Source organism: Mustelus asterias, chromosome 27 (genome assembly GCF_964213995.1).
Source record: "Mustelus asterias chromosome 27, sMusAst1.hap1.1, whole genome shotgun sequence".
NCBI lineage: Eukaryota > Metazoa > Chordata > Chondrichthyes > Carcharhiniformes > Triakidae > Mustelus > Mustelus asterias.
The window spans coordinates 30,142,863-30,170,844 of NC_135827.1; the positions used below are offsets into that span (position 1 = coordinate 30,142,863).

The window sequence follows — 27,982 nt, forward strand, 5'->3', positions numbered from 1 at the left end:
ACTACCCACTCTGTCCATGCCTCTCATAATCTTGTAGACAACCTCTCATGATCTTGTAGATTACCACTAGCGAAAACATCTCACCATCTACCCTGTCAAGCCCCTCAGGATCTTATATGTTTGAATAAGGTCACCCCTCACTCTTCTAAACTCCAAGGAATACAGACCCAGACTATTTAGTCTCTCTTGATAGGACAACCCTCTCATCCCAGGAATTAGCCTTTTGGACTGCCTCCAGTGTCACTATTTCCTTTTTTAGGTAAGGGGATCAAAACTGTATGCAGTATTCCAGATGAGGCCTCGTCAACACCTTGTACAATTGCGCTGTAGGAATTCTATGATTCTGAAGATGTGCTTCCTGTTACTGCAGGATTTCCTCCCCGTAGGTCGTGCTGGAGACTGGGTGTGCCATACGGACACTAAAGAAATGGAATGATCTGGGGATAGGGTGGGGCACTGCAGTAGGGTCAGACATGAGTAGAAAGGCAAAACGATTCTTGAGAGGTTGTATATCCTGCTGATATTTCTTATGGCCTCGTGAAAAAGTGTGAGATTGTGTGATTTTTGTCACTGCGAATGATTCCATTGGTACTTAAATATCATCACTCCGCCCTTTCCTGTAGGAATTCCATGCCCTTTTCCAGGAGCTGGCCTGTCACTACTCCTGTTCTTCAGCCATTCTATTGGTGGAGCTGCAGCTTTGGCACAGAGTTTAAGCTCAAAGCAAAATACTGCAGATGTGGAAAATCTGAGATAAAAACAGAAAACGCTGGAAAATCCCCACAGGGCCCGGCGGCCTCTGCGGGGAGAGAAAAACAGAGTTGACGTTTCAAGTGCAATTTGACTCTCCTTCAGAACATTAAACTCTGTTTCTCTCTCCACAGATGCTGCCAGACCTGTTGGAGATTTTCCAGCATTTTCTGTTGAGATGAAGGCTTGCCCGGACAGTTTTAGACTAAATTCGGTCAATTAGTCCGAGATTGTTCTTCCAGCACGCCTACGTTCTCTCAAAAAGGCCCCATTGCATCAGTGCTACCTCAAGCTCAAACAGATGAACTGATCATTCATCTCGGGGGGGGGGGGGGGCGGGGGTTGCTTGTGGGATCTTGCTGTGCACAATCTTCATTTGGCCACAAAACACTGTGAAGTATTTCTGTATTTTCCAAGAATGTAAATAAATACTAGTTTGTTCTTTGTTAATAAATAGAATTTATATTTGCGATCTGTATTTTTCACAATGGATGTAACGCCACTCCAGCTTCCGTTTTTTTAATCTTATTTGTTCATGGGATGTGGACATCGCTGGCTGGGCCGGCATTTATTGCCCATCCCTAATTTGCAACCACCTTGCTGTGGCTCGGGAGTCACATGTAGGTCAGACCAGGTAAGGAGGCCTGATTTCCTTCCCTAATGGACATTATTGAACCAGGTGGGTTTTTACAACAATCGACAATGGTTTCATGGTCATCATTAGACTTTTGATTCCAGATTTTTTTTATTAAATTCAAATTGCACCGTCTGCAGTGGTGGGATTCGAACTCGGGTCCCCGGGGCGTTACCTTGGATCTCTGGATTACTAGTCCAGTGACAATATCACTACTCCTCTGCCTCGTCCTGGAGGATTGGCCATGCTAAATTGTCCCTTAGCCTCCAAAGATGTGTAGATTAGGTTGATTAGCAGGGTAAATGCACAAGGTTGGGGGGGAGTGAGTGGACCTGGGTAAGATATTTTTTTGGAGGGTTGGTGCAGACTTGATGGGCTGAATGGCCTCTGTCTACACTGCAGGGATTCTATGGAAAGAATTTCTTTAATAATTATAATGGAGTGTACGGGGGAAATTTTCCCATCTCGCCCACCACAGGGATCATAACGGGTAGGGGGGGCAGATGATGCAAAGGTCCGTTGATATGTTTATCAGACAATATTCAGTTTGTCCGGTTCCTCTACATCCTGGAGAGCCAATGAACAAACTTCACAGAAATTGAGCTTCTCTTGGGGGCCACTGTTATTTTCTTAATTTCCAAATCTGAGTCAAAATGACTCAAATGTAACCTTACTTAGCAGATCCCACTGAGAATTGGTGACAGTACATTCAGAAACGGATTGACAAGGCAAATGTACATACCACACAGTAGGTTGAAAAAATAGAATGTCTTTCCCCTTTCAGGCACATATATAGAGTCATAGCAGAGTACAGCACCGGAGAGCAAGTTTGATATAGTCCACGTGTTAGCACTGCTGCCTCACAGCGCCAGGGACCCGCGTTCGATTCCCAGCTTGGGCCGCTGTCTGTGTGAAGTTTGTACATTCTCCCCGTGTCCGTGTGGGTTTCCTCCGGGTGCTCCGATTTGCCCCCACAGTCCGAAAGACGTGCTGGTTAGGTGCATTGGCCATGCTAAATTCTCCCTCGGTGTACCCGAACAGGCGCCAGAGTGTGGCGACTAGGGGATTTTCAAAGTAACTTCGTTGCGGTGTTAATGTAAGCCTCCTTGTGACTAATAAATAAACTTTAGCAAGGTTTTTTTACATTTCCACATGGCAGTCTGGTCAGAAAATAAATGTTCATGACATCTAAGGGAAAGTGGCAAATTGGATTCAAAATCGGCCTAAGCGTTTCCTGAGTGTAACTGGTAGGCTGTGTCAGGGTGATTCTTCAGGCCTCTGTAATGGGCTTCTTGCTTTTCATAACTACATCAATGACTTGGGCTTAAGTGGATGGGGCCTGATTAAGAAGTTGGCAGATGAAACAAAAATTTATTAAGTTTTTGATGGTGAGTCAGAAAGTAAACTGCAGGGAGATATCAGTGGACAGGCAGCACGGTGGCACAGTGGTTAGCACTGCTGCCTCACAGCGCCAGGGACCCGGGTTCGATTCCCGGCTTGGGTCACTGTCTGTGTGGAGTTTGCACATTCTCCTCGTGTCTGTGTGGGTTTCCTCCGGGTGCTCCAATTTCCTCCAACAGTCCAAAGATGTGCTGGTTAGATGGATTGGCCATGCTAAATTGACCCTAGTGTCAGGGGGACTAGCTAGGGTAACCGTATGGGGATAGGGCCTGGGTGGAATTGTGATCGGTGCAGACTCAATAGGCCGAATGGCCTCCTTCTGCACTGTAGGATTCTATGATTCTAGGTCAGGGGTGCAGAAAAGTGGCAAATACAATTCAATCCAGAACAGTGTGAGGTGATGCATTTGTGGGGGACAAACAAGGTAAGGGATACACATTAAATGGTAGCATAATGCCAAGTGCAGGGAAAAGAGTGGGACCACAGATCAGTGAAGGTAGCCGGGCAGGTAGATAAGCTGATTAAGAAGGCGTACGGAATACTTACCTTTATTGATCAAGGCATGGAGTACAAGAGCAGGTAGATAGGGAGAAACTGTTCCCACTCATAATAGGATTGAAAGAGACTTGAAGTCATTTTCAAAAGAAGCAAATGCGATGTGAGAGAAAATTCTCTCACACACAGTGATTGGGCTCCGGAGTGCACTGCCTGGAAGTGTGGTGGAGGCAGGTTCATTCGAGGCATTCAAGAGGGCATTCGATAGAAACAATGCATGGGCGGCACGGTAGCACAGTGGTTAGCACTGCTGCTTCACAGCTCCAGGGACCTGGGTTCGATTCCCAGCTTGGGTCACTGTCTGTGTGGAGTTTGCACATTCTCCTCGTGGCTGCGTGGATTTCCTCCGGGTGCTTCAGTTTCCTCCCACAGTCCAAAGATGTGCGAGTTAGGTTGATTGGCCACGCTAAAAATTGCCCTTAGTGTCCTGAGATGTGTAGGTTAGAGGGATTAGTGGGTAAATATGTAGGGATATGGGGGTAGGGCCTGGGTGGGATTGTGGTCGGTGCAGACTCGATGGGCCGAATGGCCTCTTTCTGTACTGTAGGGTTTCTATGATTTCTATGATATGAATGCAGGGCTACGGGAAAAAGGCAGAGGAATGGCTAGTGTAAGTGACATTACCACTACACCACCAACTCCCCACAGGTCAACGACCTCTCATCAGAACTCGGGTAGAAAGTAACGAAGGTGAACAAGGTAAATAAGACGAACGGAAATTCCATTGTAGAGAAGAGCAAATGTTCATCAGGATGGGCATTCCTGGAAGAGAAATTAAATACAATGCAAAAGCAAAATACTGCAGGAAATCTAAAATGGAAAATGCTGGAAATACTCAGCTTGCCAGGTAGCAACTGCGCGGAGAGATAGAAAGAGTTGATGACTGGAATTTTACCATCCCGCCCGCCACGGGAATCAGAGCGGGCGAGGGGTAGACAATCGGAAGGCCCATCGACCTTAGGTTGGAGTTTATGGTTTTTGGATGAGCGAGGCCATAAAATCCCACCCAATGTGTCTAGTCAGTAATGTGTTTATTACCTGTCTGTTATCTTGGCTGCTGTTTAATGTCCAAGGAGTCTTCTGACTCGGTAGGTAATACCACTGCCTCTGAGCCCTAACTTCTGGGTTCAAGTCCCACTCCAGGACTTGTCGGCCATGGAAGGAGCAATCATGACCCAATTCAAACAGGTTGATGATCAACCTGCTCATCCTTTCAACACTTTCCTACAATTCCCAAAGGAAAATGACATCCTCTGGAACGGGTTAGTGTGCGTAAAGATCATTTAAAAAAATTCATTTGTGGGACATGGGCGTCGCTGTCTGGCCAGCATTTATTGCCCATCCCTAGTTGCCCTTGAGAAGGTGGTGGTGAGCTGCTGCCTTGAAACGTTGCAGTCCACGTGCTGTGGATTAACCCACAATGCTGTTAGGGAAGGAATTCCAGGATTTTGACCCAGCGACTGGGAAGGCGATATATTTCCAAGTCAGGGTGGTGAGTGGCTTGGAGGGGAACTTGCAAGTGGTGGTGTTCCCATGTGTCTGCTGCCCTTGTCCTTCTAGATGGAAGTGGCCGTTGGTTTGGAAGGTGCTGCCTAAGGATCTTTGGTGAATTGCTGCAGTGCATCTTGTAGATAGTACACACTGCTGCTACTGAGCGTCGGTGGTGGAGGGATTGAATGTTTATAGATGTGGTGGCAATCAAGCGGGCTGCTTTGTCCTGGATGGTGTCAAGCTTCTGGAGTGTTTTTTATTAAGGGTAATTTACTTTAGTGCCTTTGTGCTGTCTTGGATTTGTACCAGACGCAAATGTTGATTCCAGCACCTCATTAGTGTGTTCCATTCCTTCCTGTATCACAGTTAGGCCTCGTCTTGGCTAAGAGAACCATATAACAATAAGAACATTTGAAAAGTTTCTTGAGCCATTAATTTGATAAAATCATTTTGTAAAGACTGTTGGCTTGTAAATTATGGATCACTAATAGGATTATTGTAATTGGGGCACATAACAAAAATGCAGTGGGCATTTGCAATGTTCATGTCACATCACCATTGAAGTTATGCAAAGCGGAAGTTGGACCCGGAATTGATTCCAGTATGAAGTGCAATGGGATTCCCATTTTGCGTTCCTTTGGGTCACATGGATAGAAGCAGGAGTAGATTCTGCTTCACCATTCGGTATGATCATGGCTGATCTTGGGATTCAGTTCCACTTTTCTACCTGTTGCCCACAACCGGAGCACCCGGAGGAAACCCCCGCAGACACTGGGAGAACGTGTAAACTCCATACAGGCAGACCCCAAAGGCCGGAATCGAATCCGGGTCCCTGGCACTGAAAAACTAAGACATATTGGGACAGCTCACTGATCTGATGGGAGTGTTACTCCACACTCCTATCCTCATTTGTATATAGTGCCACCTCTCCTGTTTATCTCCTCTCTTTTTCACTGTTGCTGTGATTTTTGTGTGTGTCACAAGTGTTATATCTGGCTTAAATTCAAATGAGAAAGGCGGCAGATTGCAAATCCATTGATTCCCTGAGAGACCAAAAATGTATTCAACAGTGGAGCATCCACAACTCTCAGAGGTAAAGGATTCCAAATAGTTACACAATGATTTCCGTGAAGTAATTTCTTCTCAAGTCCTGCTTTTGATCCTGAGATGAAGAGTCTAACTTGAGGGTGACAAAACCTGGTGTGCGGAGGGCTCAAGAGTAAAAGTTTTGTTTTAGAGTTAAACAAAATATAAACCTGTGAAATCAAATTAACTTTGTTCCCTCAGTCAGTCTCCGAACCTTCTCATAGAATCCCTATAGTGCAGAAGAAGGCCATTCAGCCCATTGAGTCTGCACCGAGTCTCCGACAGAGTATCTAATCCAAGCCCATCCTCGTAACCCCCCTAACCTACACATCATGGGAAAATAAGGGGCAATTTGGCATCGCCAATCCACTTAACCTGCACATCTTTGGACTGTGGGAGGAAATAGGAGCACCCGGAGGAAACCCACGCAGACACGGGGAGAACGTGCATACTCCACACAGTCACCCAAAGGCGGGTCCCTGGCACTGAAAATCTAAGACCTATTGGGACAACTCACTGATCTAATGGGAGTGTTACTCCGCACCCCTATTCTCATTTGTGTAGAGTGCCTCCTCTCCCATTTGTCTCCTCCCTTTTCTACTGTTCCTGTGATTTTTGTGTGTGTCACAAGTGTTATATCTGGCTTAAATTCAAATGACAAAGGTGGCAGATTGCAAATCCATTTACTGTCTTAGGAACCATAAGTGAACCACTTAATCTTCAATTAGTCTGGCTTCGTTTCTGCCAATAGTCAAGATGGGAAATGACATGCCAAAAAAATTTGACTTCAAAAACCTGTGCTCTTGGGAATCAGTTTGAACTTTTCAGTTAAGAATTTCTCTCCCAATTTCCCACTCCTTTCCATAAGGAAGTGAGGACTTTGCCAGCAGTTGTTTTGTCCCTGTGGATGTTCATGCCTGATGACAGCTTGTTTGACTGTGGGAGCAGCCCAGCTGATCCTGATCCTATCCTTTTGTAACAGGAAGAATTTTTAACGCCATAACAATTTTAAGTCTCCAATTGGATCTTCTACACCAACAAGGGTGGCATGGTGGTTAGCACTGCTGCCTCACAGTGTTAGGAACCCCGAGTTCGATTTCAGTCTTGGGTGACTGTCTGTGTGGAGTCTGCACGTTCTCCCCATGTCTGCGTGGGTTTCCTCCGGGTGCTCCGGTTTCCTCCCACACTCCAAAGCTGTGCAGGTTATTTGATTGGCCATGTTAAATTGCTCTTTAATGTCGAGGGATGTGTCGGTAAGGTGGATTAGCCATAATAAATGTGTAAGTTTACGGGGATAGGGTGGGGGAAAGGGCATGGTTATGATACTCTGTGTCAGAGAGTTGGTGCAGACTCATAGAATCGTAGAATTCTGCAGTGCAGAAGGAGGCCATTCGGCCCATCGAGCCTGCACCGACTACAATTCCACCCAGGCCCTATCCCCATAACCCTAGCCAGTCCCCCTGACACTCGGGCAATTTCTCATGGCCAATCCACCTAACCTGCACATCTTTAGAGTGTGGGAAGAAACCAGAGCACCCGGAGGAAACCCACGCGGACACGGGGAGAACGTGCAAACTCCACACACACACTCGATTGGCTTACTTCTGAACTGTAGGGATTTTATGACTCTAAGGTACTCAAAGCAGCTGAATAATGTAGAAAGTGAGATTAGAAAGAGATTATGGATTTTGGTTGATAACTTTTTGAGTGAACCAGCAAGGCAACCTTTGCAGAAACGTTTCTGAGAGGATTAGGTAGAATCTGAGAGAGGTTGGATTGAAGAGGATCTGGGAAGAACATGCTTGTTGATCCAATGACTAATTGTTCTTCTATTCTTCAAGATACATAATTTGATGTCTAGTTTTTTTTTCATTATTTGGTCATTCGCACGGGTGCCGATTATGGACTTTATATTTATTCATTCATGGGATGAGGGCGACGCTGGCCAGACCAGCAATTATTGCCCACTTCTAATTGCCCTTGATAAGGTAATGGTGAGCTGCCTCTTTGAACTGCTGCAATTCATGTGGTGTTCGGGTGGAATTTCCACAGTGCTGATAGGGAGGGAAGTTCCAGGATTTGGACGCAGCGACAGTGAAGGAACGGCGATGTATCTCCAAGTCAGGATGGTGTGTGACTCGGAGGGGATCTTGCAAGTTCTGGTGTTCCCGTGCATCTGCTGCCCTTGTCCTTGTAGGAGGCAGAGGCGATGCATTTGGAAGGGGCCTTGATGTGGTCTTGCAGTGCATCTTGTAGATAGTACACATTGTGTGCCGGTGGTGGAGGGAGTTAATGCTTGCGGATGGTTAAGACAATTTTGGCTGCCTAAATGCAAAGGCTCTAATTGGCAACGTGAGCCACATCTTTAAGCAAAGAAAATTTAACAAAAAGTGCAAAGTGATGGAGGTGTCTGTGATCATTGGAAAGGGACTGGTATTTTGATGAAGTTAATGTTTGTGTTGTAATTTGTTCCCTGGTTAATGGCTTTTCGGGCAGGTACGAGCCTGTCTGACTGCGCAAATAAGACAAAGGAAACTCAATTTTTGCACTGTGACATTTAATACAAAAGGGGTCGGATGTAATATAAGCAGAAAATTATGGCTACTTGGCTGTGATTGCATGACAATGACTTAATTGAGGGGCTCAATGGGTGTTCCACACCACAAGAACAGCTTTATTACTGCATTCCAAAGCCGGTTGCTATGCTTTCTGCTGTGTTGTGGAGTAGATTATCAGAAAACGTCATGGCAAAGTTATTCGGTTTTGTGCCGTTACGCTAGAACACTTCATACTTTAACACTCGTACGGCATGATTATTATCAAAGAAATTATCGAGAAATAGGGGCAGCACAGTGGTTAGCGCTACTGCCTCTCAGCGTCAGGGACCTGGGTTCAATTCCGACATTGGGTGACTGTCTGTGTGGAGTTTGCACATTCTCCCTGTGTCTGCGTGGGTTTCCTCCGGGTGCTCCGGTTTCCTCCCACACTCCAAAGATGTGCAGCTCAGGTGGATTGGCCAGGCTAAATTGCCCCTTAGTGTCAGGGGGATTAACAGGGTAAATATGTGGGGTCATGGGAATAGGTCCTGGGTGGGGTTGTGGTTGGTGTAGACTCGATGGGCCGAATGGCCTCTTTCTGCACTGTCGGGATTCTATTCTATGGAAAAGATAATTTCAAGTTGAGCAGGCAATTCTGTCTTAACGAGTCATTCATGAGATCCCTTTCAAGGAGGATAGCTGTGCTTCTTACTCAGATCCTCAGTTTCTCCTGAAAGTAAGAGTAAAGTTTATTTATTCGTCACAAGTATGGCTTACATTAACACTGCAGTGAAGTTACTGTGAAATTCTCCTAGTCGCTACACTCTGGCGCCTATTCGGGTCAATGCACCTCAACAGCACGTCTTTCAGACTGTGGGAGGAAACCGGAGCACCCGAAGGAAACCCACGCAGACACGGGGAGAATGTGCAAACTCCTCACCGTGACCCAAACCATGAATCGAACCTGGGTCCCTGGAGCTGTGAGGCAGTAGTGCTAATCACTGTGCCACCACGCTAAATTCTCCCTCAGTGTACCCGAACAGGCGCCAGAGTGTGGCGACTATGGGATTTTCACAGTAACTTCACTACAGTGTTAATATAAGCCTACTTGTGACACTAATAAATAAATGTTATTAATACTTTGGCCACTGGAGTTCAAATCCCACCGTGGCATGAATTCAATTCATAAATATTCAGATTGTTAGAAGCTAAAGATAATGAAACTACCGATTATGATAAAAACCAGTCTGGTACACTGATGTCCTTTAGGGAAGGAAATCTGCCACCTGGTCTGTAAACCTGGTCTGGTTTACATATGACTCCAGGCATAGCAATGTACCATAGAATCAATACAGTGCAGAAAGTGGCCATCCGGCCCATCGAGCCTGCATCAATGCTCCTAAAGAGTATCCCACCCAGGCCCTCCCTTCAGCCCTATCCCTGTAACCCCGCGCATTTACCATGACCAATCCACCTATCCTACACATCTTTGGACTTGCACCTCTATCCTGACTTAGAACTATCTCACCATTCCTTCACTGTCACTGGGCCAAAAACCTTCTTAACAGTGCCACAGAATCATAGATCATAGAATCCCTACAGTACAGAAGGAGGCCATTCAGCCCATCGAGTCTGTACCAACCACAATCCCACCCAGATTCCTATTTCAATCAACCTACCCCAACATCTTTGGACCGTGGGAGGAAACCGGAGCACCCGGAGGAAACCCACGCAGACACGGGGAGAAAGTGAAAACTCCACACAGACAGTGACCCGAGGTTGGAATTGAACCCGGGTCCCTGGCGATGTGAGGCAGCAGCGCTAACCACTGCGCAACTGTGCCGCCCTGGGTGTATCGCAACCAGACGGACTGTAGCGATGCAAGAGTGTGACTCGCTGACACCTAATTTGAGGTAAATTAGGGATGGACAACAAATGTAGGCCTTGCCAGCAGTACGCACATCCCATGAAAGTAGGGAGGCCATTCGGCCCATCAGATCCGGGCTGGATAGTGTCTGGTTGGGTGGATAAATCAGTACAGACCAGAGACATTTATGATTTGCATGGTTTAGTTTGTTACAGTCTTAAACTAAGAAACAAGACAAAGCAGTACAGATTCTTTTTCTAAGTGGATGTAGAATCTTGGCAGCTGATCACTGCTCTGATACTTGGTGCCAGGAAAGGAAAGGTCGGTTTCCAAAGACAGCTATAATGTCAGACCTTATTGTATGGATTAAAAATAATGCTGCTATATATAAGGCGTGTGGGTGTTGAGTGCATTAAAAATAAACGCAGCTCATGGTTGGGAGAACAGTGAATGGTTTTATCCTCACGATGATGATGTTGTGTGCTGCCCTTGACAGGATTATTTTCTCATCATTTCCACCCACCTATTATACTGTGTATAACCCAAGGTAATCGTGAATTTGCTCTGAATGGACTGGAGCTATATTTATACAAGGTGTGCACACTGCCACAAAATGGGGCATTGTTGAAAACCTCAAGTTAAAAAGGCCCCGGACCCAAATGAAAAGGCAAGCACAGCGAGTGAGGCAAATCTAAAATAGGCTTTGACATTTGTCACCTGGACTCGAAACGTCAGCTCTTTTCTCTCCTTACAGATGCTGCCAGACCTGCTGAGATTTTCCAGCATTTTCTCTTCTGGTTTCGGATTCCAGCATCCGCAGTAATTTGTTTTTATCCAAATCTAAAATAAATTCGAGAGGCGTCAAGAAAATGGTTTGATGTCAGTATTTTAAGAAACGCAACATTACTTTAGTACTTCAGTTGATATCATTTCTCAGAAGAGTACAGCAAGGAGGTCATTCGGCCCATTGAGTCTGCCCTGACCTGTCTGAAGCGCAGTCTAGTTAGTCCGACTAAATTACTGCGGAAGCTGGAATCTGAAACCAAAAGAGGAAAGTGCTGGAAAATCTCAGCAGGTCTGGCAGCATCTGTAAGGAGAGAAAAGAGCTGACATTTCGAGTCCAGATGACCCTTTGTCAAAGCTAAAAGGCATAGAAAGTGGGAGATATTTATACTGCAGGGGGAGGGAATGAAGATGAGTCATAGCCACAAAAACATGGGGAAAGGCTGCTAATGGCAGTCCATAGAGAGAATAGAATGGCCAAACGGCAGAGAAGCTGAAATCAGAGGGTAAGCTGTGACAGATGTGGCTTCATCTTCATCTGTGGCGACTGTACTCCAGCTGTGGCCTCACCAAAGTTCTATACAACTCCAACATGACTTCCCTGCTTTTGTAATCTATGCCTTGATAAAGGTAAGTGTGCCATATGCCTTTTTCACTACCCTACTAACATGCCGTTCCATCCTCGGAGATCTACTGTCAAACATGCCAAAGTCCCTTAGTTCCGCAGAACTTCCTCGTGTCATGCCATTCATTGAATACTTCCTTGTCAAATTACTCCTTCCAACGTGTACGTTCAAGTATGATGGGCGGGATTTTATGATCTTGCTCAGCCGATTTTGGGACGGGTGAGGTGATAGGGTTTCAGCCAATGTGTTTCTATGGCTGACTGGCCATTAACTCATATGTCCAAACAGTTCTGTGGAAGGGTCACACGGCCTCAACATTGGCCGGAATTTTCCGGCTGTTCATGCCCTGCTGTCACTGCAAGCTAGAACGAAGAATTTGGCGCTCATCCAAATCGCCATTCACTGCAGCGGGACCGGAGAATCCCGCTAGTGTCAACAGCTGGAAAATCCCAGCCATTAACTCTGTTTCCCTCGCCACAGATGCTGCCAGACCTGCTGAGTTTTTTTCGGTATTTTCTGTTTTTATTTCAGATTTTGAGCATCTGCAGTATTTTGCTTTTATTATTGTCCAAATACCTAGTAACGGGGCGGCACGGTGGGTTAACACTGCTGCCTCAAAGTGCCAGGGACCCGGGTTCGATTCCCAGCTTGGATCACTGTCTGTGCGGAGTCCGCACGTTCTCCCCATGTCTGCGTGGGTTTCGCCCGGGTGCTCTGGTTTCCTCCCACAGTCCGGAAGACATGCTGGTTAGGTGCATTGGCCTTGCTAAATTCTCCCTCAGTGTACCCGAACAGGCACCGGAATGTGACGACTAGGGGATTTTCACAGTAACTTCATTGCAGTGTTAATGTAAGCCTACTTGCGACACGAATAAATAAACTTCAAGCTAACTTATCCTGCATCGTAGACTCCAGTCCATTTGTGTTCTGCCCTAGGGCAGCTCCTAACTCGCATGAGATTCTTGAGTCACTTATTATAGACTCATAGCTGAGGTAATGAGTCATTACCTTCCTTGTTTTGTTTAGTTTTCAGTCTACCTTCGTTATATGTACGGCTGCAATGAATAAACCCCACCCAACCCTTGTAATGGCAGGAAGGTCATTTTCACCCACCAACGAGACGCCAGTACCCTCAATGGATGCCAATCCAATATTCAGAGCAAGTGCTTCGGTCGCTGCTTGCTGGGACTAGCTGGAGTGAGACTTGAGCCCAATTTGGGTGGCACAGTGGTTAGCACTGCTGCCTCACAGTAAGAAATCTCACAACACCAGATTAAAGTCCAACAAGTTTACTTGGTAGCACAAGCTTTCAGAGTGTCGCTCCTTCTTCAGGTGAGTGAAGAGTTGTCACACGATTCCTCACTCACCTGAAGCAGGAGCGACACTCCGAAAGCTTGTGCTACCAAATGAACCTGTTGGACTTCAACCTGGTGTTGTGAGACTTCTTACTGTGCTTACCCCAGTCCAATGCCGACATCTCCACATCATGGCCTCACAGTGCCAGGGACCTGGGTTTAATTCCAGCCTTGGGTGACTGTCTGTGTGGGGCTTGCACGTTCTCCCCATGTCTGTGTGGGTTTCCTCCGGGTGCTCCGATTTCCTCCCACAGTCCAAAGATGTGCAGGTTAGATGGATTGGCCACACTAAATTGCCTCTTCATGTCCAAAGATGTGTAGGTGAGGGGATTAGGTTAGGTGGATTCTGCATGGTTAATACATGGGGTTACGGGGATAGGGCCTGGGTAAGATGCTCTGTCAGAGAGTTGGTGCAGACTCAATGGGCTCAATGGCCTCCTTCCGCACTGTAGGGATTCTATTCTATGAACTCCCCTGACTTGGAGGCTGGAACACAATCACTGAAGCAGTAGTTAGTTTCGAATCTAGCGTTATCCCGATGAACATCTGTCTGGCAAAGGAAAAGGTTTTAACCAATCTATCTTCAACATAAGTTTATCACAAAAACCCAGTACAAAAGTGCTGACTATCTTTCCCTTTCACACAATACCCCAGGTGGAAACTTGTTCTTATAATTTTTTTTCACTCATCCTTAAAGTTACAAAACCAACGCTCAGAATGAACCAGGCAAACCCAAATCCATTCCTTGCTTGCTCCAAAAACCAAATTGAATTCAATTTGTGGTCCCCTGGAGAGGGAGAAAGACGAACAAGATCCAAGCTGACAACTTAAAGCATTGCAGTCCATCTTGGGCTTATTCTGATGCCTGATCTTAGCCAAAAGACCAAGATTCAGCCAAACTAAGGGGAACAAATGAGCAAATTAGCAAAAGATCAAATCAATCATTTTTTAAAAATACGTGCCCTTTTCCCAGTCCATATCAGCTGCTCTTAAATCACAACTAGAGCATGTACTCAGTTGTCACACCAGTTACAACATTAACATTGAGTGGTTAATCAATAACTAAAGCAAGACAACTGATCTGTCATTTTCTTCGGCAAGAAATTTCCCCTGCTTTTCTTTTTCAAACGTTCCGCATTTTCATCCTCCCTGAATGATTTTTCCCAACTTTACAAAACGGTAGAGCCGATATGACTTCTTCCCGAGTTTCCCTTGCAATATTACAGGATATCGTTTCTCTTTCTAATGCTATATTCTGAGCCTCACCTTCGCTGCAGTCTGCGCAGCAGCAACATTCCACATCCTTCACCTGCTTGTGAATTCATTCCTTGCCCCCAAATCGAGGAGCCGGCCAAGTGAGAGCAAAGCGAGGTGTGTGTGTTGTTTTATTTTTAATTCATTTGTGGGACAAGTACACCGAGGGAGAATTTAGCCAATGCACCCGAACCAGCATGTCTTTCCAACTGTGGGAGGAAACCGGAGCACCCAGAGGAAACCCACACAGGCATGGGGAGAAGGTGCAAACTCCACACAGACGGTGATCCAAGCGTCGCAGGCTGGTTAGCATTTATTGCCCATCCCTAAGTTGCCCTTGTTCAGAGGGCAGTTGAGAGTCAACCACATTGCTGTGGCTCTAGAGTCACATGTAGGCCAGACCAGGTAAGGACGGCAAATTTCCTTCCCGAAAGGGCATTAATGAACTCGATGGGTTTTTTTCTGACAATCAACAATGGTCATCAGTAGATCCTTAATTCCAGATATTTGTAATTGAATTCAAATCCCACCATCTGCCGTGGCGGGATTCAAACCTGGGTCCCCAGAACATTAGCTGAGTTTCTGGATTAATTGTCTAATGATAACACCACTAGGCCATCGCCTCCCCGTGTGTGTGAATTAATTTGTGCTTTGGACGTTATTGTGAGGAAGGGCTAAATTTAATTGGGGAATGGAAGTGGAGCCAGCAGCTACACACCCCGAGGAGCTCAGCCATCGAGTCAGAAATTCCCACGGAAACATGATCATGATGAGCAAGACTCTGTGAGATTAAAAAAATGGAAAAGCACATGGCTTTCCTGGCGTCTCTCAGAACTCCTGAAAAATAATGAAGCAGCCACCCTCAATTGCCTGCAGCAGCTATTTACAACAGCACGGACTAACAGAATTACCCTAGGGGCGGCACGGTGGCACAGTGGTTAGCACTGTTGCCTCACAGCACCAGGGTCCCAGGTTCAATTCCGGCTTCGGGTCACTGTCTGTGCGGAATCTCCATGTTCTCCTGTGTCTGCGTGAGTTTCCTCCGGTTGGTCCGGTTTCCTCCCACAGTCCAAAAAGTGCGGGTTAAGTTGATTGGCCATGCTAAATTGACCTTAGTGTCAGGGGATTAGCAGGGTAAATGTGTGGGATCATGGGAATAGGGAGTGGGTGGGATTGTGGTCGGTGCAGACTCGATGGGCCGAATGGCCTCTTCCTGCATCATAGGGATTCTATGATATGAACAAGGGAAGTGGGAAAATGGTAGGAGTTAAGTGGGCAGCTGTTTCAAAGCTGGCACAAGTGCAGTGGGCCAAATGGCCCCTTTCCATAGTAAGACTTTAGGATTCTGAGTGACTTCCAGAGTAAAGCAAAGCTAATAGCAAGATAAGCGCAACTCAGTGCTGTTGTTGGTACTCCAAAGGGTAACCTGGTGTACAGATGGAGGAAGCAGTGCTGTTGGTTGTGCGTCTGTTGAGTTTTGCTCCCTAATCTTCAATGTGGACTAAGTGCATGGGAGTCTGCTAAAGAGAGTGATAGGGCAGAGACCAGGAACAAATGAATTAGGGCCAAGCCATTCAGGAGAGATGTTAGAAAACACTTCTACATTCAGAGAGTGGGAGAGGTTTTTTTTATTCATCCGTGGGACATGGGCGGCGCTGGCTGGCCAGCATTTATTGTCCATCCCTAGTTGTCTGAGGGCAGTTGAGTCAACCACATTGCTGTGGCTCTGGAGTCACATGTAGGTCAGACCGGGTAAGAATGGCAAATTTCCTTCCCTAAAGGACAATAGTGAACCGGATGGGTTTTTCCGACAATAGTTTCATGATCATCAGTAGATTTTTAATTCCAGATATTTGTTATTGAGTTAAAATTCCATCATCTGCCGTGGCAGGATTCGAACCCGGGTCCCCAGAACATTAGCTGAGTTTCTGGTTTAATAGTCCAGCGACAATACCATTAGGCCATCCCCTCCCCAACTCTCTTCCTGAAACGGTGGTGGATGCTGGTTCAATTGTTAGGTTTAAGTTTGAGATAGACACATTTTTATTGAGTGGGGTATCATGGGATTTGGACCTAGGGCAGGTACATGGCGTTGGGCCACAGATCAACCATGATCTTATTGAATGGTGGAGCAGCCTCAAGGGGCTGAATGGCCTCCTCCTATTCCTAAGTTTCTTCGACAGGTGCCACAAGCTCTGCTCCTTTTGATGCTGTTTGTTTCCCACTCGGTGAGATTAACTGCAGTTACCACAGTCGTAAATAACAAATCCTTCCAGTTGTTCAATTCCTTTACAGCCTATCAATCCATTTTGTTGTGGGATAATTTACAACTTTGACAGAGACGCATCAATTCAGAAATGTTAAATTTTGCCGGCTTGGATCATTTCAAAGCTTCAGCTCAGCATCCATTTTTAAAAAGGAAACCTTTGCATCTCGTCATAGAATCCTAAAAATTATAGGATCATAGAATCCCTACAGTGCAGGAGGAGGCCATTTGGCCCATTGAGCCTGCACCTACAACAATCCCACCCAGACCCTATTCCCGTAACCCTGTTAATCTCCCTGATACTAAGGGGCAATTTATCATGGCCAATCAATCTAAGATGTGGAGATGCATTCAGCCTCTGATCTTCGGGTAAGTGTTCTCCAAGGCGGCCTTCACGACACACGACAACGCAGAATCGCTGAGCAGAAACTTATAGCCAGGTTCCACACACATGAGGATGGCCTCAACCGGGATCTTGGGTTCACGTCGTACTATCTGTAACCCCCACGACTTGCCTGGGCTTGTAACTGTCCTGGCTGGAGACAATACATATCTTTTTAACCCTCTCTCCACTCACATTTTCTGTACCTTTAAGACTTGATTACCTGTAAAGACTCGCATTCCAACCATTATTTTGTAAATTGAGTTTGTGTCTTTATATGCCCTGTTTGTGAACACAACTCTTCACTCACCTGATGAAGGAGCAGCGCTCCGAAAGCTTGTGGCTTGTGCTGCCAAATAAACCTGTTGGACTTTAACCTGGTGTTGTGAGACTTCTTACAATCAACCTAACCCACATGTCTTTGGTCTGTGGGAGGAAACCGGCAACTTTTCCCCTTCAGCTGCTCCCCTCCTCTGTTTGTCAAAGTACAGCAGTCAGAAAATGCTGGAAATTCTCACCAGGTCAGGCAGCATCTCTGTAGAGGAATACAATTGACATTTCAGGTCTGTGACCTTCCATCACAGCTGAGAAAAGTGAGAGGATTTGAGTAAGTTGCAAGTTCCCCTCCAAGCCACTCACCATCCTGACTTGGAAATGTATCACCGTTCCTTCGCAGTTGCTGGGTCAAAATCTAAGAATTTCCTCCCTAACAACATTGTGGGTCAGCCCCCAGCAGTGATTCAAGAAGGCAGCTCACCATCACCTTCTCAAGGGCAACAAGGGATGGACAATAAATGCTGGCCAGCCAGCGACGCCCATGTCCCATGGATGAATTAAAAAAACAGTGAAGGAGGAATGGGGGGAGGACAATGGGAAGATGGACGAGAGGAGCCATCTGCAATAGAGTGGAGGGCTGGAGAGATTAAATAACAAGTGATTTCACAGTACAAAGCCAAAGGGGAGTGGCAATGAGACATGGGTAGAAACAAAAGAAGAATCAATGAGGTATAAATGGCAAGATATTGGCCATCTAGATGTATGAAGGAGTTAAGAAAGAACCAAAAAAGTAAAACCAACTGCTGGGTTGACTTTGTCCATTCCCATGTGTGATTTGCATAAAATTCAATGTAAATTTTAAACTAGGAATGTCTGTACCAACTCTGTTAAAATGGCTACCGTCGACTGTGTTTTTATATCTAATGCACTGTTTCCTTTGATCTGTTTGGGTGGTTGTTATCGGATGTTTTGTCTTAATGCAAAAATGGTTAAAGAATCATCAACAGATTCCAGTCTTACATTTCTCAGTGAAATGGTTTTGAGATGCTTCACTTTTATTACTGGCATGGTGTTAGTAAGCATTGCCTTGAAATGCCACACTGATGGGCGCTTACACTGCTTGGCATCACAAATAGAGTTGAAAATGGAAATGTCGCGCTGGTGCTCTAAGCTTAGGCTGGTACTTTCCAGCTAGGCCCTCTCTTCCCATCACCACCTGCTGTCCTCTCCATGGTGGGTTCCCCCATGGTGGAGGCGATGAACCATTCAAATCTCCCTTCAGTTTGGTGGGACCAGAAGATCCCACCAGCAGGGGGTGTGCTAGGCAATCCCACCTTTGGTGTTGCATCATGAAGATGGCATAATGGTGGGGTTAAGAGTCTTATTCAAGCCTTAGTTCCTGTCATCAGCTGATAAGTACCTCAATGGACAGAAGGTTAGCACAAGAATTGAGGAGCTGTCAATCCTTTCTGTCTCATTTCTGAATTTGATCACATTGAAAAGAATTCTACTTTTTCCTGTTTTTGCGGCTCAACCTGTGAAAATGTTAAGTGCTATTACCTTCAATGTTCGCGTGCAATTATCATATTTTTCAATAGTTAAAATTAGAAAAAGTTTTTAAAAATTGCATTCTTGGCAATGGGTGTTGCTGGCGAGGTGGGCATTTATTGCCCATTCCTAGTAGACCTTCAGTAGATACTGCAGCAATCTCCCACAGCAATGCTAGGCAGAGTTCCAGGATTTTAACTTAGTGACACTGCAGGTACAGCAATATCTCTTCAAGTTAGGACGTAAGGGCAGGGTGTGACTTTGGGAGGAAACCGGAAGCGACAGTGTTTGCAGGTACCTCTTTTGTGTCTGGGTGGCGGGCCGGATATTGGGGAGGGGGGTTGCTGCTGTACAGAAGTGTTGGCAGTTACTGTAATTTGTCCGGTGGGTAGCACACACAGCAGCATTGGTGTGCTGGAGAAGTGGGTTTGATGTGATTGGAGTGTCATAGAGTTATAGAATCATAGAGGTTTACAGCATGGAAACAGGCCCTTCAGCCCAACCACTAAGCTAGTCCCAATTGCCCACATTTGGCCTATATCCCTCTATACCCATCTTACCCATGTAACTGTCTAAATGCTTTTCAAAAGACAAAGTCGTACCTGCCTCTACTACTACCTCTGGCAGCTTGTTCCAGACACTCGCCACCCTCGATGTGAAAAAATTACCCCTTTCACCTTAACCCAATGCCCTCTAGTTTTAGATTTCCTCACCTTTGAGAAAAGATGTTGACTATCTAGCTGATCTATGCCCCTCATTATTTTATAGACCTCTATAAGAATCACCCCTAAGTCTCCTACACTCCAGGGAAATAAGTCTCAGTCTATCCAGCCTCTCCTTATAACTCAAACCATCAAGTCCCGGTAGCATCCTAGTAAATCTTTTCTGCTCTCTTTCTAGTTTAATAACATCTTTTCTATAATAGGGCGACCAGAATTGTATACAGTATTCCAAGTGTGGCCTCACCCCACACGGTGGCACAGTGATTAGCACTGCTGCCTCACAAATTCCCGGCTTGGGTTACTGTCTGTGTGGAGTTTGCATGTTCTCCCTTTGTCTGCGTGGGTTTCCTCCAGGTGCTCCGGTTTCCTCCCACAGTCCAAAGATGCGCAGCTTAGGTGCATTGGCCATGCTAAATTCTCCCTCAGTGTGACACGAACAAGCGCTGGAATGTGGCGACTAGGGGATTTTCACAGTAACTTCATTGCAGTGTGAATGTAAGCCTACTTGTGACTAATAAATAAACTTTAACTTTGTACAACTTCAACAAGACGTCCCAACTATGTATTCAGTGTTCTGACCAATGGGTGGGTGGGGGAATCTCACAGGCTTTGAGCGAAATGACCTTTATGTAAAAATGGAAAATGCACAGCAGGGCAGGAAAGAAAGAAACATGATATTATTGCTTTATTTGGGAAGACAGCGCTTTCTGTTTCTATTCAGATTTTTAGGAAGGAAAATAATTGAGGAATTTGTCCTACAGCAAAAACACCAACAACTGACTCACTCGCTCAGAATAAAGGTCTTTGTTGCTGAAAATAACTCCCATCCAGTCACTGCAGATTGAGAGGAGCATGACTAAGAGGCACGTTTTTATAATGATGCGCCTGAGAGACTCGGAGCTAAGCACAGGAAAAATAGTGATCCCTCAGGACCCACTTTGAAACCATCGTCATGTTAATATTACCTCACAAGATGCATGAAGGGAGATAACGTTTAGAGGTCTCAAAGTTTTCAACAGAGAAATATTGGATTCTTAAAATACTGAGTTTAACATCATTATTTAAACCACGCCCCCCCCCCCCTCAATTTTTACTTGCCATTTTTAAGGCATTTTTATTCGGTAAGGGAATCCAGGGTTATGAGAATAAGGTGGAAAGTGGAGTTGAGGATTATCATATCAGATCAGTCATGATCTCATCGAATGGCAGAGCAGACTAGATGGGCTGAATGGCCTACTATGTCTTCAGGTCTTATTTCATGCATGCTAACCTCAAACAAAAAGCAGGCCAACGGCTTCAAATCAAAATCATCCCCAAATGGTGACACCTCAAGAGTGACGTTGAATTTAAACTGTCGGATTTTCAACATAAGCTGTAGATATTCTCAACATTGCTTCACTGGGATTGGAGTGAGGGGCAGGGGGTACCTCAGTACGTGAAAGTCTGAACGGGAAAATCCAAATGTTGAAGACAGAGAATATGTGGCGCATTTCTTGGTTGTAAGGCAGAACCAATCCCTATGAGATCTCTATATGAGACACGTTCTGGATTTTTAAAACAAATTTCACACAGCGTAACAAATCATCTTTTAATCCTAAGAAAGGAAAGCACCATTGGGATTTTTACCTGACCAAACTTGCTTCCCCAAATGATACCTCAACAATCACGCCCAAACCCAACTAGCTTAGTTCCAGGATGTTTCCCTGCGCTGTGTCTATCCAGCTTGACACTCTTACCCTTTACCTCCTTTCCACCCTGTTCAAGTTGCTACTCACTTTCAACCTTTCTCATTCGAGTAGTACTCTTACGAGAATGATCATAAGAGTTATATTAGCGAGAGGCAACATGGTTTTGTGAAGAGGAAGTTGTGTCTCACTGACTTGATCGAGTTTTTCGAGGAAGTGACAAAGATGATTGATGAGGGTAGGGCAGTGGATGTTGTCTACATGGACTTCAGTAAAGCCTTTGACAAGGTCCCTCATGGCAGACTGGTACAGAAGGTGAGGTCACACAGCATCAGAGGTGAGCAGGCAAGATGGATACAGAACTGGCTCGGTCATAGAAGACAGAGGGTAGTAGTGGAAGGGTGCGTTTCTGAATGGAGGGCTGTGACAAGTGGCATTCCTCAGGGATCAGTGCTGGGACCTTTGCTGTTTGTAATATATATAAATGATTTGGAGGAAAATATAACTGGTTTGATTAGTAATTTTGTGGACGACACAAAGGTTGGTGGATTTGCGGATAGCGATGAGGACCATCAAAGGATACAGCAGGATATAGATCGGTTGGAGACTTGGGCAGAGAGATGACAGATGGAGTTTAATCCGGACAAATGTGAGATAATGCATTTTGGAAGTTCTAATACAGATAGGAAATATACTGTCAATGGCAGAATCCTTAAGAGTACTGATAGACAGAGGGATCTGAGTGTACACAGGTCACTGAAAGCGGCAACGCAGGTGGAGAAGGTAGTCAAGAAGGCATACGGCATGCTTGCCTTCATTGGCCGGGGCATTGAGTTTAAAAATTGGCAAGTCATGTTGCAGCTTTATAGAACCTTAGTTCGGCCGCACTTGGAATATAGTGTTCAATTCTGGTTGCCACACTACCAGAAAGATGTGGAGGCTTTGGAGAGGGTACAGAAAAGATTTACCAGAATGTTGCCTGGTATGGAGGGCTTATTCAGCACACTATCTCATGCTGACACTCTTTCCTCCCCTTCCCTATCAGTTAATGCTGCATTCACTTTCTTCTCCCCATCCTTGCTGCTGCTCCCAGCTGTTACTCTTTTCCATTTCTCTTCCATTGTCACCCATTGCCCCCGTTATTGCTACCGATTGTTAAAGTTTTAAAGTTTAAAATTTATTTATTAGTGTCACAAGTAGGCTTACGTTAACACTGCAATGAAGTTACTGTGAAAATCCCCTAGTTGCCACTCTCCGGTGCCTGTTCGGGTGCACTGAGGGAGAATTGAGCATGGCCAGTGCACCTAATCGGCACGTCTTTCGGACTGTGGGAGGAAACTTGAGCACCCGGAGGAAACCCACGCAGCCACTTTGCTACCTGTTGTGCCTTCATTATCATCCCTTGCCCCTTTAGTATTGTCTATTGCAATATCATTATTACCTATTCATCTCTTCATTGCTATTCTTTGCCCATTTCACTTTTATTTGCTGTCCTGAAATAAAAACCCCTCCGCTCTCCATTTAACTCTGGCTCCTTATCGACTGGACTGAGGATGTGCTGTCATCAAAGCGGCATCTGTCTCTGATCCCAGCTTCTGTCTCCTTTAGCTGGGGATTCTTCATGTCAGAATTCCCACTGGGATCATTGCCATTAGTGTCAGGAACTGTGTTGAGGTAACAGGTTCCCAATCCAATCTGCTTGCTACCAACCTTTGGCAGAAAGGAGACAAGGGAAGAGAGCATTGACTCTGACAGGAGAGACCTGCGTACAGTGACAGTTGTAATGACATAATGATCGGAATCCAAATCAGATGAGTGACAAATGATTGATATGACATTCCAAACTACAAATCTCTACACTTGCTGTAGGTATTGTGATCTGCTGCTCAAGTCACACATATTTACCAATCTAAATGGAGACTTGCTTGCCCAAATTACAGATTGCACGTAATAGTATCGAGTCATCCTGGCACGAAAGGAGGCCATTCAGTCCATTGGGTCCATGCCAGCTTTTTGAAGAAGAATTAAAAGCAAAATACTGTGGATGTTGGGAAATCTGAAATTAAAGCAGAAAATGCTGGAAAAGCTCAGGCAGGCCTGGTGGCACGGTGGTGGCGGTGGGGGGGCACAGTGGTTAGCACTGCTGCCTCACAGCGCCAGGGACCTGTGTTCGATTCCCGGCTTGGGTCACAATGTCTGTGCGGAATTTGCACATTCTCCCCGTATCTGCGTGGGTTTCCTCTGGGTGCTCCGGTTTCCTTCCACAGTCCAAAAGACATGCTGGTTAAATGCATTGGCCATGATAAGTTCTCCCTCAGTGTACCCGAACAGGCGCCGGAGTGTGGCGAATAGGTGTTGCGTTGTTCCTTGTGAAGTTTTGCTGTGCAAATTGGATGCTGTGTTTCGCCTGCATATCAACAGTAACTGCACTTAATCAGCAATTCAGTGGTTGCGGATCACCTCGGAACACCGTGGACAGCACGGCAGCACAGTGGTTAGCACTGCTGCCTCACAGAGCCAGGGTCCCGGGTTCAATTCCTGGCTTGGGTCACTGTCTGTGTGGAGTCTGCACGTTCTCCCCGTGTCTGCGTGGGTTTCCTCCAGGTGCCCCGGTTTCTTCCCACAGTCCGAAAGTTAGGTGGTTAGGTGGATTGGCCATGCTAAATTGCCCCTTAGTGTCAGGGGGACTTGCTAGGTTATGGGGATGGGACTTGGGTGGGATTGTGGTTGGTGCAGACTCGATGGGCCGAATGGCCTTCTTCTGCACTGTAGGATTCTATGATCTGGAGCCGTGAAGGGTGTTTTGTAAATGCACCTTCTGTCTGTATTCGGGAAAACTCCCTACTTGATGAACAAACTTGGCACAGATGTGGATAGGGGCTGTGGCTCAGTTGCACCTTTACTGACAAAAATCTGTAAATATTATGCAGAAACAGAAAGCCTTGCATTTACTTAGCACCTTTCATGGCCCCAGAATGCTCTATAGCCAATGAATAAAGTTGCTATCGTCCCAGATGACCATAGGCCAGTGGTTCCCAACGTGTGCCGTGAAGACCCCCAAGTGTGTCGCGAAAGAAAATTCAAAATGGTTCAAAATTCCTGTAATTAAACTAAAACTAACCTTCGTCTTCAACTCTGTGGTTGGAACCTCCAAGACCCGAGGAATCTCGGGCCTCCCGTGCATGTGCCGGCTGGGAAAGAGCCACACGTGCGCGGTTTAGATTTTTTTACGTTTGTTAGGCCAATGCGCACTGACCAACGGGACTTGGAGCTGAAGGCAAAGGTCCTGTCCGCCCGCACAAGAAGCAAAAACTCAAAAAGGGTGCAAGAACCCTGGGAGAAGTGAGAGAGACGGGGAGGCTTAAAAACAAACTGGAGGGAGGACAGGGAGAAATGAAAAATGGGTTTCCCTCGGGTGCTCCGGTTTCTTCCCACAGTCCAAGGATGTGCTGGTTAGGTGGATTGGCCGTGCTAAATTGCCCCTTAGTGTCAGGGGGATTAGCTAGGGTAAATGCATGGGGTTATGAGAATAGGGCCTGGGTGCAGATTCGATGGGCCGAATGGCCTCCTCCTGCACTGTAGGGTTCTATGAAGCTCCCAGTAAGGGAAGAAGACGGAGATAATAGGAGATGTGCCTCAAAAATGTTAACATTTAGAGATGTGCCACGACATATGAAAAATTGGGAACCACAGTCATTGGCTGCTCTCTCCTTTGAGGGAGAGAGCTGACTGGTGGTGATTTAACCAGAGTATCGCCACATCTCGGGCAAAGTTGAGAAGGCTTCGTGAATAACCCCAGCCGGTACGGGAATTGAACCCGCGCTGTTGGCACAGCTTTGCGTCATGAACCAGCCAACTGAGCAGTCACCCTATAATTTAGAAGAAATACTCAGAATTGAAGGCCCTGGTATGTTGGCTGTTCTGCAATTTAACCCATTGAGTAGTGAGAGGTTTGCCTTTTATTAACAGCTACGTTCTCTCTTTTACCCTCCTCCCAGGTACTGAACCTTGGTCGTTCTATTTCATCAATGGATGCTTGAATTTCAATGTGGTTTTCGCATTGGCTCTCTGCGTCCTGCCTCTAACTACCCTCATGGAATTCCTGCTGCAAAGATTTAATGGTAAGGATCTCGCCCAACTCTGACTAGCAAAAACAAAATTCTGTTTGAATTTGACTAAAGTGGAACTCCCAAGCTGGGTTGGCTAAATCAATTAGGCTCGCATCCTTAATCCCGTGTTATAGCTTTCAGAAAATAAGATGATTTAATCAGCAGAAATGATTATGGATGCCTCCTCTTTGTTATTGCCTGGCATCCTGCTAGAATTGCTGGCCCATTTGATCATTTTGAAGTTTTCAGATTCAGAGACTATTTCTTCGGGTGGATGGAGCTATTACAAGGGGGCATAACTATAGGGTTCATGGTGGGAGATATAGGAAGGATATCAGAGGTAGGTTCTTTACGCAGAGAGTGGTTGGGGTGTGGAATGGACTGCCTGCAGTGATAGTGGAGTCAGATACTTTAGGAACATTTAAGCGGTTATTGGATAGACACATGGAGCACACCAGGATGATAGGGAGTGGGATAGCTTGATCTTGGTTTCAGATAAAGCTTGGCACAACATCGTGGGCCGAAGGGCCTGTTCTGTGCTGTACTGTTCTATGTTTAACTGGGATTCCTGGAACTACAAAGGAGATGGTGGACATAACACAAAGTTGCCAAACCCTAACACGGTTTCAGCTGGATCGCCGTCTGTTTTTCTTTACATCGGTGTAACCCTTTGTCAGAAATGCGTTTGAGGAAGAAGCCTGGTCTTCTTTGTGCAGTTACGAACGATAGTTAGTCCTCCGTTATCCATCGGACGGGGCCATGTCTTTTTATTTTTGATTTCTCCATGCTGTTCCTGAGGTGTGCCGACCTCTGTCATTGCTTCTTCATAGAATCCCTACACTGCAGAAAGAAGCCATTCAGCCCGACTCTCCAGCAGAGCATTTTACCCAGACCCAATCCCTGTAATCCCACGTATTTACCCCGCTAATCCATAAAACCATGAGACATTGGAGCAGAATTAGGCCACTCGGCTCATCGAGTCTGCTCCGTCATTCAATCATGGTTGATATTTTTCTCATCTCCATTCTCCTGCCTTTTCCCCATAAACCCCTGATCCCCTTATTAATCAAGAACCTATCTATCTCTGTCTTAAAGATACTCAATGACCTGGCCTCCACAGCCTTCTGCGGCAAAGAGTTCCACAGATTCACCACTCTCTGGCTGAAGAAATTCCTCCTCATTATGGACAAAATGCAAGCAAATGTTGAATGTTCAGCCATGCCTCTAAGTGAATATTCAAGTCCCCCTAACCTACAAATCTTAGGACACTAAGGGGCAATTTACCATGGCTAATCCCCCTAATCTACACATATTGGGACACAAAGGGACAATTTTACCCAGACCCAATCCCTGTAATCCCACGTAATCTCACGGGGGATTGGCCATGCTAAATTGCATGGCCAATCCCCCTAATCTACACATATTGGGATACTAAAGAGCAATTGAGCATGGCCAATCCACCTAACCTGTGCACCTTTGGAGGAAACTGGAGCACCCGGAGGAAGCTCACACAGACATGCAAACTCCACATAAACAGTCACCCGAGGCCGGAATTGAATCCGAGTCCCTACTGCTGTGAGGAAGCACTGCTAACCCCTGTGCCACCTTGCCGCCCCTTGAACAGCTTCTTGGTGGAGTTGGTCCTGAGAGGAAGAGAAACTTCCCACCCTGTCATCTTGACCTTCATCTGAGTAATGCACAGGATCACACGATGATGAATTGTGGGAGGGGTGTCTCTTAGCCTCAACTGCAGAGGGCACAACCAGAGGGAGACACCTAAAGAGGCAAAATGAATCGATTTAGCTGCTACCCTGTTTATTCTTGAAAGTTTTTACGGTTCTGCAAGTGATGAAACTGGCCAAAATCATCTCCATTATAGTAACAAGCACTAAGCTGCTGAGTTCAGCTGAAGCAGTATTTCTTTCATTCATTCATGGAATGTGGGCTTCGCTGGTAAGGCCATCATTTATTGCCCATCCCTAATTGCTTCTAGGGATGCTCCAATAATTGCTATCCCTTGACTAATGAGGGGTAAAGGCAGCCATAGTCCCAGCTTGCTAGTGGTGCACATTGTTGGAAAGTGCGCGTTTGTGAAAATCAAGCCAAGGATGAAGTTGGATCGGCGATACTGGCGCTTACCCTCCCTTCCCATGTTGCCAGAAACACAACTGGCCAGTTAGCCTCTCCCTGTGTTGCAATTGTCAAAGCTTTCATGCAAAGAATGCTTGCTTGGAGTTTGGTTCTGAAGGACTCTGGAGACCAAGATCCCAGCATGCATTCAGAACTCAGAATAATGACAAATAAATAAAAACAAACCCCTCAGCCTTGACCCGATAGAATCAATGCGCCAGAATTGTGCAAGTATAAAAATCAGTGACCTATAAACAAGGAACTAGTGACTCTTGTTCCCCTTAATATTCAGGATAAAATCCGGCCGAATATTCACTTCAAGGCCTGGCTGAACATTCAACATTTCATGTCATCTGCTTACATTTTGTCCATAATGTAATTGAGAACTAAGCAATTAAAGATATTATTGAATTGAGAATTAAGCAATTGAGAATTGACCAATTAAAATATTACTGAAAAGAGAGGTATGTTACTGAAGCTTTTTGGCTTAGACTCATCAGGACAAATGCAAGAATGCCAAATTTC

General features: G+C 45.8%; 1 protein-coding gene across 3 annotated transcripts in view; it reads left to right on the forward strand.

Moving 5' to 3' along the window:
- The window catches only part of alg9 (ALG9 alpha-1,2-mannosyltransferase), a 292,047-nt gene that overhangs the window by 33,412 nt on the left and 230,653 nt on the right, over positions 1-27,982 (forward strand). For all 3 annotated transcript variants that reach the window (XM_078198978.1, XM_078198979.1, XM_078198981.1), the window contains exon 9: positions 25,217-25,339. In XM_078198978.1, coding sequence (XP_078055104.1) covers positions 25,217-25,339 — 123 coding nt within the window. The remainder of the gene's footprint in view (positions 1-25,216; positions 25,340-27,982) is intronic.